General features: G+C 48.9%; 1 protein-coding gene across 7 annotated transcripts in view; it reads right to left on the reverse strand.

Moving 5' to 3' along the window:
* Positions 1–2,612: 2,612 nt before the first annotated feature.
* Positions 2,613–15,064, reverse strand: part of PTPRA (protein tyrosine phosphatase receptor type A) — a 171,567-nt gene continuing 159,115 nt past the window's right edge. For all 7 annotated transcript variants that reach the window (XM_063659540.1, XM_054466628.2, XM_054466625.2 and 4 more), the window contains 7 exons: positions 14,525–14,618; positions 14,103–14,179; positions 13,471–13,605; positions 5,636–5,761; positions 5,405–5,556; positions 3,997–4,132; positions 2,613–3,228 (listed from right to left, as the gene is read on the reverse strand). In XM_063659540.1, the coding sequence (XP_063515610.1) occupies positions 3,154–3,228; positions 3,997–4,132; positions 5,405–5,556; positions 5,636–5,761; positions 13,471–13,605; positions 14,103–14,179; positions 14,525–14,618 (795 nt within the window). In that variant the 3' untranslated portion in view covers positions 2,613–3,153. The remainder of the gene's footprint in view (positions 3,229–3,996; positions 4,133–5,404; positions 5,557–5,635; positions 5,762–13,470; positions 13,606–14,102; positions 14,180–14,524; positions 14,619–15,064) is intronic.

Raw genomic sequence — 15,064 nt, forward strand, 5'->3', positions numbered from 1 at the left:
TGGCCAGGCTGGTCTTGAACTCCTGACCTCAGGTGATCCGTCCGCCTTGGCCTCCCAAAGTGCTAGGATTATAGGCATTAGCCACTGTGCCCAGACTATTTATTTATTTTGAGACAGGGTCTCACTCTTTGACCCAGGCTGGAGTGCAGTGGCATGATCACGGCTCACTGTAGCCTCCACCTCATGGGCTCAGGTGATCCTTCCACCTCAGCCTCCCAAGTAGCTGGGACTACAGGCGTGTGCCACCATGCCCAGCTGATTTTTGTTATTTTTTGTAGAGACAGGGTCTTGTCATGTTGCCCAGGTTGGTCTCGAATCCTGGGCTCAAGTGATCCACCCGCCTTGGCCTCCCAAAGTGTGGGATTACAGGTGTGAGCCACTGCACCTGGCCTGCTCTTTATTTTTAATGAAAGAGACTTGAGTATTTGGGACAGGGGAGCAATGAAGGAAACCGCAACCCAGGAGGGACCTGCCCAAATGAAGTGACGTCTCAGTGTGGCAGGATGTAGGGCTTTGGGTATGTGGTGAGTGCAGGCTGTTACTCTTCCCCTATGGAGAAACACTCCTACCCTAAGCCCCTTGGATCACAACTGACTGGCTGTGGGAAGGGCACTGGATGAAGCAGTCACCCCTGCCTTTTCCACACGACTGTGCTGTGTGAGCTTCAGCACATTTTCCTTTTGGCCTATACTAGTTTCTGTTGGGTTTACCTCTCTTGTAGACATGCAAGCCCCGAGTAGAAAGTAAAAGAGGAGTGAAGAGGGAGGCATGAAGGGATGAGGGACACATCTACAGGCTGAACGAGACAGGGAGCAAACAGCTGAGGTCATTCCTACCTGGAGAGACTGGTTTTGCACCCAGGTGATGCCTATCCACTGGCCAAATCAGCACGACTTCAGCAGAAAACCACTCAGGCCATGGTGGCGCACCCTGCTGAAGGCCAGCCTTGGCAATGGCAGGCAGCCTGCTGGGTGGCACACAAGCGCCTGTGAACGGCCTCATCTGCACATTCACTGAGTGGCTTGCTGACCCAGTGCCTGCCCTCCTGCGTCGACTTGGACTTGGTCACACAGAGCACTGAAGGGTAGCTTGCAAGGAGCCAGGGGCTGCTCCCCAAACTTGGCACCCCTCACCAGAAATTCCTCAGAATCTGTCTTTGCCTAATTTATCCATACTTATCGAGACTACTGAGTTTTAAGTTTACTGCCTCTTGGGAGTTCGTTAGTTCCTACAGAACTGAATGTCTCTAATGACTCACACTCACCTCCTATAAACTTACAGAGGGGGTCTGTTGCAGCCCTTGCCTCCTGCAGGCCTCCTGGGTCCCTTCTGCACATCTCCTTCCTTCCCACAAACATCCTGGATATGTGGTGCACAGACAGCTTCCCTCCTGGAGCCACTACATGTTAACTGCTTTATCTGGACTCTGAGGCCCTCTGTAATGTGGCTCCACTTCGCCTTTCCTCCTTTTCACTCATCTAAATTTCTAGCCTCCTGTGGGTCCAGTTCAAGTCCCACCTCCTCCAAGAAGCACAGTAGTGCTGATCCCTGAACATGCCTCCGTGGACCAGGCTGAGGTGCCATCTCTCACTCCAGAAGCCTCTGAGGAGCCCAGGCCTGTACTGGCTCTTCAAGAAAGGTCCTGCCTGACAGCCACAGCCACCAGTTCACTCTCCTGCTCCTGTGGTGAGCTGCTCATGAGGCTGGGAGGCAGTGGACAGACCCACTCTCCCAGTGTGCCCCCAACAAAAGATCACGCTTCCCCAGCACCCCCTGTAGTTAGGCATAACTATGACCAGGTGAAAACCTACTTGTGAAGCTGATGAGTGGAATATGGGGTGGGGTATGAGTGGAAATGAAAAGTGCAGATTTGGCTTCCTGTCCTTAGAAATGAAGCTGCTGGCTCTCCATGCTCTTTCCTCAGGGTGGAATATGGACATGGCAGTGACCCAGCTTCAACCATGAGGATGAGAATAATATCCTAAGGATACTGGGTCTCTGGACAGGACAGACTGTTACGGGAGACATAAATGAACATCCAGCTTCTTTAAGAAACAAAAGTTCAACACTTTTGTCTAACATGTTACTCAAAACCAAGTTCGGATCTAAGACTCCCACCATCCTGACTTCTAGATCTGAGAAACATTCACACTGTCCCAGAAATGAGGACATGTATGAAAGAAAATGGAAGCAATTCAACACAATACATGTGGACATAAAGACTTATCCTAGATAGGGTAACACAATCCAGACAGCTTTGTAGCAAAGCACCACAGACTGGAGAGGTCTGACTGGCCTCAGCCCAAAGCTGAGCCAGCTCCAGTCTCCCCTGTGCCCCTGTCCTTAAGGAGACTCAGTGAGGACCTGGCCACCTTCCATAGGGAGGGAGGCTGGCCAGGACCACTAAACCAAAGATGTGCTGGCAATGAAAGGAGGGTCCTGGAGATCACCTAAGAACTGGAAGGGCTGTGTTTGGTGGATAGGAGGAGCTGGGGGACTGTGGCCTCTCTCAGATAACTCAGAGAGAACAGCAACAGGAGAACAGCAACATGAACAGCCGAGGAGAGCCCCAGCCTGTATGGCTGCCCCACCCCCAGACAAAGGGAGAGACATTTCCTCAGGGAGTCAAAGCTTTTATTACCTGATAGTCCCTAGTGTGGTGCCAGAGATACCGCTCTGGTCCTATTACTCCCCATGATATAGGTGGTGGGGACGGGGGAGGGGACCAGGGAGAGAGGGGAGGGATATTTACAGTGCATGGTGGTATGGGGACAACCACTTTCCTCGAGAGCTCTGAGAACTTTGTGCTTTTTTTCTTAGTTGGTGCCGAGCTACCTGGAATGGATTTTGTGTTTATCTTCTTTAGGGAAAGATGTATTAACCAAAGCACAATCCAGCCCAATTTCCCGGCTGAGGATTTCACGATATCAATCCAAACATCACACTATTTAATTCCCCAATAAAACATTGGAAAAAGGACTATCAGTGCTAACACATTTACATATAAAATTTCCACCTAATAGGTAATAGAAGCCTATGTACCAATTTCTAAAACAGTTATAAGATATATACACAATTTGGGGTATATTAACAAAACAGAATATTACAAAATATTAAAGGCAATCCTCCTGGTCCACGGACCCTTGTTACCGCTTACTTGAAGTTGGCATAATCTGAGAATGCATCAATATATTCCTGCACCACCTTGTAGCAGAACTCATACTGTTCCTGGAGAGTGAAAGGTAGGGAAAAAGCCAGGGTTACTGAAGAACACACAGTAACTGTAATTCCTAACAGACTCATTTTTTTTTGAAGATGGAAAATCAAGAGGAACTGAATGTTTTTGAACTTTCACCTGAGCTCTGATCTGCCTGCCAGAGTTCTGACAGCATTCCCCTTCCGGGCTGAATGCAGCAGACCTTCTATAAGCAGAGCTGACCAGAGCTGACCCAGGCCCCACAGAGGTCAGACAGCATGTGCTGGGCTGGGAGACAGTGCAGCTGAGCATGGCCCACGCTTACCATGGCTGCCAGGCTAGCATGCACCCTGGCTCTCAGAACCTTGTCTCCCAAACCTCCTAATATTCACTTTTCTTTACCCCCCAAACATTTCTAGCTCCATGCGATTCAGGAAAACCTCTGTGGATGTGCGGCTTATTAAAAGTCAGACCTCTTAACAGGGAGCCCAAGCCCAAAGGCAGGTACTCCTCATGGATCTTCCTTACCCAAGACCCACAGAGAAGGGCAGATGAGCCCTGTGGGGCACCCAGACACCCCTTCTAACCTGGCCCAACCTCTGGCAACAGGGGCTATGCTCCCATTGCTGCCATCCTGCCTCCCAATGTTTCCTGTGTATTTGGGGCACCTTGGGAGGGGTAGGGCAGGTCTGTGTTTAGACAGTCTTCTGACTTCCGGGTGGGCCCCTCTGAAGAGCCTCCTCCCTGAGAGAAGGGCTGCAGGTGGTGTGGTGGCAGGGACAAATATGTGGGCAGCATACCAGTGTCTGGACCATGTGTGGCCTCTGTAGCCGCAGGCTCTTGACAGTCTGGAAGACATCCAAAATCCCCTCTGCTTTCACACGCTCCAGGACGGTGCTCAGGGCACAGAAGGTCCCCGTCCTTCCTGCCCCAGCGCTGCAACAGAGCAGACACATTTACCACACCTGTGATGGCCCTCTGTGCAAGGGGGTGAGTGACAGTGGTGAGTGGCAGAAGAAAGAGGTGGGGGCAGGCAGCCGGTGCTCGCCTTTGCCCTGTGGACCCCCCAGCCTGGAGGGGTTCTGGGTCGGGAGGCAGTGTACCCTGTGCCCTTCCTGCATGGCCCCATGTGCTGTGGAGGGACTCACCTGTTGGACTGTGGGGGATGACCTTCACTCATACCCCACCAGCACGGAGCCATTGCTGCCCACCTGCACATGCTGGCCTAGGTTGTTCTGACCTGCTGTTCGCTCAGTTAGAACTAGCTCTAGTCCTGTCTTGCCCTTTTTCTGACAAACCCCACTCCCTACACTGGTGTGTATCTGCTGATTCCTTTCCGTGTCTCTCACTTTCTTCCCAAATCCAAGGAATCCAGACTCTGACCTTGACAATATCCCCCTATTCAATGTCATCAGCTGATTCACTCACCAGACACTGAGTGCCTACTCTGAGGCAGGGACTGTGGGGTTTAGCAATGTCCCCAGACAAGAAGATGTGTGGTAAGGGAAGGGAAAAGAGGAGTGGGAGTTCTAGGCAGGGTACTCAGGGAAGGCTTGGGCAAAGCCCTGTGGTTGCCTGGGAAACTGGCATCTCAGGCCCATGGCAGGAGTGTGCCCAGGGTGCTGAAGGCCATGCAGTTCATGAAGGAAGAAAGGAGAGTGGTGGGGGTGGGGCCAGAGCCAGCCCGTGGTGCACACCATCCTCTTCTGGCCCTGGCCAGGGAGCCCTCAGAACATATTGGGCCTTGTAAGCCGTTGTTAGGATTCTAAGTAAAGGAGTGCATTTTTTCTAAAATGTAATCTCCAGCAACATGCCCCATACAAAATTCAACTTTTCCCCTCAAACGAGCCTCTTTACTATCTTTCTTCTGCTGGTCACACCAACCCAGGCTCAAACCTGGGAGACACCCTTGACTCCTCTTTCACCCTCTGTTCCATAGCACAACCGGGGTCTCCACTGCCAGTCTCCCCTGCTGCTCTCCTGCCTACTATCTGAACATTAGTCCCCTAGCACTTATTGTGCCAAGTTCAAGCTCCAAGGTCCTCTCTCTTAGCATCCAATCCTGTCTTGGCATCAATCTCAACTACTATGTGCTCACCAATATCTTGCTCTTGTATGGCTTTCTTTAGTCTGACCCATGGTCATCAGCTTCCCCTGTTTGCCCCTCCTCGCCTTCTCTCTCCCACTGAGGGCAAGGGTGAGCCATACCTGCAGTGCACGGTGATGGGGTGGTTCCCTGACTGCTGCTGCTGCTTCTGCACGGCGGCGATGATGCTGATCATGCCCTTTCCGTCACTGGGGATGCCCACTTCAGGCCAGCCATGGAAGTGGAACTGCCGGATCTGCCGGCTCTTATTCTCCTTTGGAAAAAAGGGGATCAGCGAGGCAGGGGTAACCCTGCTTTTCCTATGGGCAGAGTCCACCCACCACCCATCTTACCCTGGTGTTGGTGACCAGGAGGTCTCGGACGGTGTAGCTCTCACATTCCTCCTCCTTCTTCAGTTCCACTGTAATATCTCCATAGGACACAAGTCCATCAGATGGCCAGTACTGGGCACACTTCTCCTGGAGAGACAAGTTGGAGAGGTGAGGAGCTCAGAGTACCACATGTGTAGAAGCAGCACTGCCCACGAGCAGCCTGACCCCTCTCAGTACAGCCACCTCTTACGCTGATACACTTCGTCCCCAAGGTATTGAAAACTTGCAGGATCATTATATCACATCATTCCAATTAACCTCCGATCCTCACCAGAGACCATCTAAACACGGACGGGGTCTGTAAAGAACTCTGACTACAGGCTCACAGGGTATCCAATACTTGGTGGCTGGAGGGAGTGGAGGAGGAGTGAAAATCTTTGTTCCAATTCCTTTCTTTTTCTCCCATGGGGTGTTTTCATAGTTAATGCTGCTTACATCCTCCAGACTGCTAATTCAGAAAATCAGAACCAATTCACATTCCCACACAGCCATGGGCTTCACTACCGCCCAGGCCACAGTATCCTTTCTCCCTTTTACCTTTATCTCTTTGATCTGCAAGGTACCTTCAAGTTGCTAGCACTCGCCTTTCTGTCCTTGCTAGTGAGCAGGAGGTGGTCTACTGTCTGTCTTTGCTTGCACCTGGCTCACTTCCCTCTACAGCTCCTTGTGGGAGTGGCTGCGTCTCTTTTCATCTCTGTATTCCCCACACCTTGCACAATGCCTGGCACATGGTAGGCTCTCAGTATCTGGTAAATGAATTTGTTCAATGTCTGCAGAACAAGCCAAGGCATAAATACATAAATATAACATCACACAGTTATGCTGCCCATTTCTTTAGAGAATTTGGGGGTAAGATCTGAGTTTCTTCACTACTGGCAATTGAAAAATTCTCAACCATACATATAATGTCATTGAAAGATTTGGAAAAAAATTAAGTAGAAAAAGAAATTGTGAATAGTCTCACAGTCCAAATAAAATCATGATTATTAAAGTGGTGAATCAAGAACATGCCACGGACTAGTGCTTTTCCACCCATGTTCTCTAGGAGCCCTGGGGACGCCTCAGGGATCGGTGCCCTGGGCCTCTCTTCAACCAGAACAGCCAAAAAAAAAAAAAAAAAAAAAAAATTCTCATTAAGGCTCACCTCCATCAGGCATTATATTAGTTTTTATGGCACTGGTGGGTGGAATGGATTTTGCTACCACAGTGCCTTCTCAACACTGCTTTACACAGTGTCTCAGCTGGGATGAAGACTGGGCCTTTAAAACCATCAGAACCATGAGGTCCCCATGGGTGTGAGAGCCACAGTGTGTGTGTGCTGGAGGAATTGAGCATGATCTCTAAGATAGAAATACATAGCACGTCTAGGGACTAGGTATCAACACTAAAAGTCTCATTTTTTTTTTCTTTTTTGAGAGAGTCTTGTTCTGTCGCCCAGGCTGGAGTGCAGTGGCATGATCTTGACTTACTGCAACCTCCGCCTCCCAGTTTCAAGTGATTCTCCCACCCCAGACTCCCAAGTAGCTGGGACTACAAGTGTGCGCCACCATGCCTAGCTAATTTTTGTATTTTTAGTAGAGACAGGGTTTCACCATGTTGGCCAGGCTGGTCTCAAACTCTTGACCTCAGGTGATCCACCTGCCTCAGCCTCCCAAAGTGGTAGGATTATACAGGCATGAGCTACCACATCTGATCAAAAGTCTCTAAATTTTGTATACATGGGTGGATTTTCTCTCAAGATCTCTGGAAGACCAGAGGATTTTTTTTTTTTTTTGGAAATGGAGTTTCGCTCTTATTGCTCACGCTGGAGTGCAATGGCGTGATCTTGGCTCACTGCAACCTCCGCCTCCCGGGTTCAAGCAATTCTCCTGCCTCAGCCTCCCCAGTAGCTGGGATTACAGGCATGCACCACCATGCCCGCTAATTTTGTATTTTTAGTAGAGACAGGGTTTCTCCATGTTGGTCAGGCTGGTCTCGAACTCCCGACCTCAGGTGATCCACCCGCCTCGGCCTCCCAAAATGCTGGGATTACAGGCGTGAGCTGCTGCACCCGGCCTCAAAGAGGATTTTTAAGACAAAGAGTGACAACGATTTATATTTTCAAAAGGACCAGCAGCTGCCATTTGAAAAACTAAAAGTGGGTTAGGATGAGAGCAGGAGGACCAGTCGCCAGGCCACTGCAGACGAGGCCGCGCATATGAGTCATGCCCACAGTCCCACGGGCAAGCAGTGAGACGAGGGCTTGTTCAGATGACAGCAGTTATGCTGGAGAAAAGTGGGGAGGCTCTGCCCGTATCAGGACTCAGTGGCAGACTGGATGTGAGGGGTGAGGAGAGGGGAGTAAGGAAGGTAACTCCCGGATTTTAGACATGAGCAACTGGGCAGAAGGTGGTACTATTTATTTAGATGGCTAAGAGTGGGGTGGACTGGTGTCGGGGGAAGGAGGAAATCAGGAGCCCACATTGGGAAGGGGGACAGGTGATTGGGCTAGAGATGCAGATTGAGGATCCCTGGCATATGGGTTGTACTTAAAGCCATAGGACTGGCTGAGATCCTGAAGGGCTAGTGTGTCAAAAGAAAACAGAGTGGGCTAGTGCCTGAGTCTAGTATACTCCAATGTTTTAGAGGAGGAGGTCACAAAGAAATAACAAAGGAGCTGCCAGGTTAGTGAGTGGGGTGATGCTATGGAAGTAAGTGTTCTGAGGAAGAGGAGGGAGGCACTGACTCTTTCAAATGCTGCTGTAAAGACAAAAAAAAAAAAAAAAATCAGAAAAGAGAAATGACCTTTGGATTTGGCAAGAGGACAGTCACTGGTGATCTTGACTAAAGCAGTCCCAGTGGGGCCAAGACTGGAAGGAACAGAGCGAAGAACTTGCAGGGAGAAAGCCAACTCTTTTTTTTTTTTTGAGACGGAGTCTCACTCCATCACCAGGCTGGAATGCAATGGCGCGATCTCGGCTCACTGCAACCTCCAACTCCCTGGTTCAAACGATTCTCTTGCCTCAGCCTCCCGAGTAGCTGGGATCACAGGCATGCGCCATCACGCCCAGCTAATTTTTGTATTTTTAGTAGAGATGGGGTTTTGCCATGTTGGCCAGCATGGTCTCGATCTCCTGACCTTGTGATCCACCCACCTTGGCCTCCCAAAGTGCTGGGATTACAGGTGTGAGCCACCGCACCTGGCCAAAAGCCAACTCTTTAAAGGAGTTTTGCTGGGAAGGAGTGCAGAGAAATAGGATAGTAGGTGGAAGGGAAAGTGAGATTAGCAGATTTTTTGTTTTTAAAAGATAGGAAATGTAACATGTATAGGCTGATGAGAGTAGTGGTTAGAGAGGGGAACTGCTGATGGAGGTGGGAGAGAAGATGGTTGTAACAGCAACATCCCTGAGCAGGCAGGAGGGAATGGGGCCAAGAGCACAGTGGACAGGTGGATTGAGAGATGCAGAAACCTTTTTCCACTGTAACAAGAGAGAAGAGAGTTGGTACAGATTTGAAGAGGCTGGTTGTTTGGGGGTGGGAGGATGATAGTGTTCTTGTCTGATTTCTTGAAGAAGAATGAGGCCAGGTCACAAGCTAAGGTGTGAGTATGATGGGACAGGCAAGAGCAGATGCTGGAGGTTTCAGGAAGAAAAGAAAGAGCAATAGCATTGCTAGATGGCACCAATTACCTCTATGAGATTTGTGGTCATGAGTTCAATGTGAGAGCATTTGGCACTGTTTTGTGTTTTTGCCCAGTGGTGTTTGCTATATCAGATAGAGGCATATAACTGGGTTTTACTAGAGAGCTTGCCATGAAAGTAAGAAAGCATGAGGGAATAAGGAAAGGTAATAATGACATACCACAAAAACTCAAATCAGAAAACTCAAACGCTCAAAAACACAAAAACAGGGTAAGGAGGAAGGTGAGGACATGTTCAGGGTGACTGATGTTGAGAAAGTGGAGGCATCAATGGCTCTAAGGACTTGATGAAGACAAAAATGACTGGAATAAAAGAATATTGAGGTGGGAGGAAGGAGGCAGTAAACAGGGCGGATGCCTTGTTGAGATTCCAACGGCGGTGCAGATACAGGGCAGATCATGACTTGACCATCGATCGGATCAGGTGGCTGAGGAAGCTGAGAAATAGAAAGATTGAGGATAGATGGATCATCCACATGGTGACTGATGCCTCCAAAAGCAGAGTCAGGAACAGGGGCTCAAGAGGAGCAGTAAGCCAGGTGTTAAAGTCATCAGTGGGTGAGGGACAGAAGATGGGGAATGGGGGTTCAAGACCAGTAGAAGAAAAGCTGGGGACTGGAGTTTCATCTCAGATTTGTGTGTTCAGGTTACGGCGTCTAGATAATAGCATCTTAAAGAAGTGAAACAAGGAAGGTTTTCTGTCTTTTCTCCTACTTTGTCTTTCCACCAGACAGCATGAAGTCTCATGTCTTATTTCTCTTATGAGGTCTAAGGCTGACATGGTGATGGGGACACACAGCTTTGTGGACACTAATGCTATCATGTTTCACTATGCTTTAAAGAAGCAGGATGAGGCCTAGGGTTGGGCTGACCCAGCATGGGAGTTCCTGGCACTGCTCTGTCTGCCCAGGCTGATGATGGTCCAAGCTGCAGCTGCTGACGGAACCCAGACATCCTGGTAGACCCTTTTGATTAAAATAGAGCAGGAGGAGGCCAGGCGCAATGGCTCATGCCTGTAATCTTAGCACTCTGGGAGGCTAAAGCGGGCTGATCACTTGGGGTCAGGAGTTTGAGACCAGCATGGCCAACATGATGAAACCCTGTCTCTACTATGAAAATTAGCTGGGCATGGTAGCGCATGCCTGTAATCCCAGCTACTCGGGAGGCTGAGGTGGGAGAATCACTTGAACCCTGGAGGCGGAGGTTGTAGCGAGCTGAGATTGTGCCACTGTACTCCAGTCTGGTGGACAGAGTGAGACTCCATCTCTAAAAAAAAAAAAAAAGCAGAAGGAGATAATTAAAAATTTTTAATTCCTTCGAGATTTTAATTTATAAGTACAGAATTTATATTTTGGGATTGGATTTTTTTTCTCTGGGAACTTAATATTGTAGGTGAGGATGGTAGTGTCACTGTATAAATGTAGGCACCTTTCATTGCATCATTTAGGCTTATTGCGTTAATTACCTCTGGGAGCTACACTTGACAACATGAATGGAACAGAAAGTGAACTTGGGGGACAGTGAGGCCTTGTAAAGAACATCACTAACATCCTGTTCCAATCCACTCAGAAGCTTCTGAGGGCAAGCACTACTGTCTGCTTCACTGGCCCTAGGAAGACAGAGCATAAGCTACAGTGGAAGTTAGAGGGAGAGGCCTCACTCAACAGGTAGGAGAATTTGTGTGCGCATGACTCTTCTCCCCACTGCCACACACATGAAATGCTTCCTGCCCCACTGCCCTTTACTCTCACTAGGTCCTTTTCAAGGATGGAAGAGCCTGCATCTAACTGGACAGAGGCAGAGATGTTCACTGGGCCACATTTTATCACAGGGCAGTGGGCCAAGATGGTCCTTGTGCTCGTGGTTCCAGCTCTTCGGCCTGCTCTTTGGTCCTGCCCATCACAGATCTGGAGGGTAGGGGTGCAGAAGGGACCACAGGTAGGGCCCTGGTCTGATCTGCAGGTTCCATCACGACTGATCAGAGAGGGCAGGGAACAGGCACCTAGCTCCTGAGAACACGGTGGCTCATTTCCTAAATGGCTTTTGTTACTCAGGTGTGTGCTTCCTTGAGTGCAAAGCCAAGCACCTTAACCAAACCTCCCACCTCATCAGTATTGTTATTAATGATGACGAAGACGCTGGGCGCAGTGGCTCACGCCTGTAATCCCAGCACTTTGGGAGGCTGCATCAGGCAGATAACCTGAGGTCAGGAGTTTGAGACAAGCCTGGCCAACATGGTGAAACCCCGTGCCTACAAAAATTAGCCAGGCATGATGGTGGGTGTCTTTAATCCCAGCTACTAGGGAGGCTGTGGCAGGAGAATTGCCAGAACCTGGGAGGCAGAGGTTGCAATGAGGCCATATTGTGCCACTGCACTCCAGCCTGGGCGATAGAGTGAGACTCCGTCTCAAAAAAAAAAAAAAAAAAAAAAAAAAGACGATGAAGACCTACAAAGTATGTCTGTTGATTAGGTACATGATACAAGTCTAGGAAGAATAGCTAATGAGTTAAATGACTGATTAAAATTGAAAAAAATGCCGGGCACGGTGGTTCAAACCTGTAATCCTAGCACTTTGGGTCAACTAGGTGGGTGGATTAATTGAGCCCAGGAGTTCAATAGCAGCCTGGGTAACATGGTGAAACCCCATCTCTACAAAAAAATACAAAAACTAGCCGGGCGTGGTGGCACGTGTCTTTAGTCCTAGCTACTTGGAGGGCTATGTGGGAGGATCACTTGAACCTGGGAGGTTGAGGCTGCAGTGAGCCAAGATCGTGCCACTGCACTCCAGCCTGGGTGACAAAGTGAGACCCTCTCTCAAACAAACAAACAAAACCAAAAAAAAAAAACCCTGATGTAATGAAACATCAGGGTGAGCAAATATGTGTAAAGCCTTGTACCAAAGTTAACACAAGTACAGATGGGGAACAACTAGTGACTTGGGACAACTAATGTAAAACATACTTTGTATTTTAAATGTTTGACTATAAATTCAATGAGTCATGAGTGGGTGCCATCCTTAATTCCTCCTCACTTCACCCTTTCTGGGACAGCACCCTCTCACCACCCGAGTCCAGGCCACCAGCATTACTGCCACAGCTTCCCCATTTCTAATGAGTCCTTCTCACTGCTACCAGAGGGATTTTTTAAAAAACACAATGGGATGTTGTCAACGGCTCTTCAATTGCTTTAGGAAGACCAAACTCTTCACTGTGGCTTAGAAGGAATTTTCTCACCAGGCCTTGCTAGCTTCTCTCCAGGCCCATTCTCTAGATTCTCATCCCTGCTAAGTGACACTCCAGACATAATGAACCGCTCATTTGCTGCAATGTGCAACCTCAACAGAAATAATTTTTAAAAGAATAAGCATTGTCAGAACACAGACTGGGTCCCCCCATAATGTGGGGGGTGAGGGAGATATCCCTGAAATTGAATGTGCTTAGTAGAGGCTGTATGATTCTGACTCAGGAACAATATTAGGAGGTTTCCTATACTGAGAGGAAGTTGACCTAGGGGACTGCTAGGGTCCCTTTTTAGTATGAGTTTCCGGACAACTCTGCTTTTTAATAGACCTGAGGGCTTTTTTCTTTAAAAGATTTCCTTATTACTGAATATTAGACTATAAGTTTCTCGTTTGTATAATTTCTCAAATTCTACTGCTTTATTTTATGTAGTCAGCAATGAGGCAATCCCTTCTTAGGGACACTCATATTGGGTCCACCTCAGAACCTTGACCTAGTTGCCCTGCCTGGGGCATTGGGAAGGAGAGGGTGCCCCGCCTGGGGCACTGTGCAAAGGCTAGGCTATGGGGACTGTATTCAGGAGAAAGTGAAAGGATGTGAGCTGTCTGGGAATAACCTGGAGGCTCAGATCACATTGCTTTTCCAGTCTTGGGAGAAGCTAATGACTGCTTAGACACCAACTGGCTGGGCAATCCTGGAAATGCATATGTATTTATATACCTTTAAGTATGTACTTATACTACGCAAACATACTGTTTGGACCGTATAAGTCAAAGACAAGGTCCAAACACCTTCTTGCCTTCCCAATGTCCCCATTTACACACACACCTTTTCATGCTGTCTCTGTCTCTCACCACCCAGGACCTTTTGAGCTCACCTGGCCTCTCTCCTCCAGTTCTGTTAGCATCACGATAGAGCAGGATTTCCACTCCCAGATCATTCGCCAGAAGTCCTCAATTGTGTGGAGAAGAGGGCCCTGGCTGGCGATATAGGAGTCCTTCTGCCGGTAGCCCTGCACAGGCCAGGTTAATTGCAAGGGTGGGATGGTTTAATCAGAGAGGGACTAGTGGAGAAGACAGGCCACTAGAAGGGAATGGGGACTGCTTGGAGGCAAACTCAACCCATACAGAGCTCCCCTGTGGCCAAGGACGAAACCCTATCCAACAAGCTGGTTGCTTTCTATAAGAGACAGGGAAGTGGAACAGGGATTAGAGCTAGGATGAAGAGGGCAGGAATGGGAAAGATCAGAGGGCAGCCAGGTTCCTCTTGGTTGTGGTCTGCTCTGTGAACTTTTTCTTCCAGGTATTATACTGCTGCATGCCATCTGTTTTCCCCCACCTTCTGCTCTATGGAGCTGGACAGACCTAATGCACAGGGTGAGTATCAATTCACTATTTGTTGACTGATTCAAACATGATCCTCCCCAGCAGGTATGGGAGGGAGGCACTGCAAGTGCTGGCTGAATCTCCATAGGGTGTTGGGGGCTCAAGGGTCACACCCACCACTTACATCAATAAAGGATGCGTTCACATAGTCTGTATTCTCTTCGCCCCGCTTAACTGGAATGATCACTCTGTTGAATTCATCTGTAAGAAGGATAGCGGCTTATGGCTAGCCAATATCATTTGTCTTCTCCCTCTCCTTACATTGCTCCCACCTCAGGCCCTGGGCAGACAGAATCCCAGCTGGGCAAGGACATGTCTGTTCCTAGCTCATTAGGGAGAAAGCCTTTGGCTTTTACGTTCTTTTATATCCAGAAGCCACTAAGGTGCAACAAAAGGCAATGCCATGTTGTTAACTGGGTGCAACAAGAGGCAACGCCATGGTTCTTGTCTACACGCCAATCATTAACTAGTACCTGAGAAGTGGAAGGGGTGGAGGGAATTGAGGGATGGGGCAATAAGGCTTTGGAGTGGAGGGAGAGCTCTTACATGGAATGATCTGTAAAACACGGTTCTTCTTCATGTTGGCTGGAAGGTTTCCAGTTCGCATCTTGTCATTCTGGATTTTGATTGATGTTAACTTCTGAATTGGGAAGGGCAGGGGAAACATTACTGATCCCAGTAACTGAACTTGACAAGATTATGCCTGTCACTTGGCCTGCACCTCCAGGCCACTCTGGCTCCATACTGCTCTTCTCACCAGGGCCCTGACCTCTGTTCCCATATGTTCTTGTTGGAACCCCGAAGCCAAGAGACTGTTTGGGAAATGCTACCTTCCAGGCTCCTGTGGACTCTCCTGAGATTCTCCTGGCTTGGAATTTTGTGATCCTGGAGCAAGGGATTCCAGCATCGTAGGAGGGAGTGTGTCCACTCTGCAGTTCCACCCCCAGAGGCTGCCTAAGGCTCTTCAAAAAAACTTATTCAGAATTGCATCCTCCCTTCTCCTGATCGAGGCTCCTTCTTGACATTTGCTACTCTAAGTGTAGCCCATACACCAGCAGTGTTGGCTTATCTTATTAGAAATGCAGA

The sequence above is a fragment of the Pongo pygmaeus genome, chromosome 21 (genome assembly GCF_028885625.2).
Source record: "Pongo pygmaeus isolate AG05252 chromosome 21, NHGRI_mPonPyg2-v2.0_pri, whole genome shotgun sequence".
In the NCBI taxonomy this organism is placed as follows: Eukaryota; Metazoa; Chordata; class Mammalia; order Primates; family Hominidae; genus Pongo; species Pongo pygmaeus.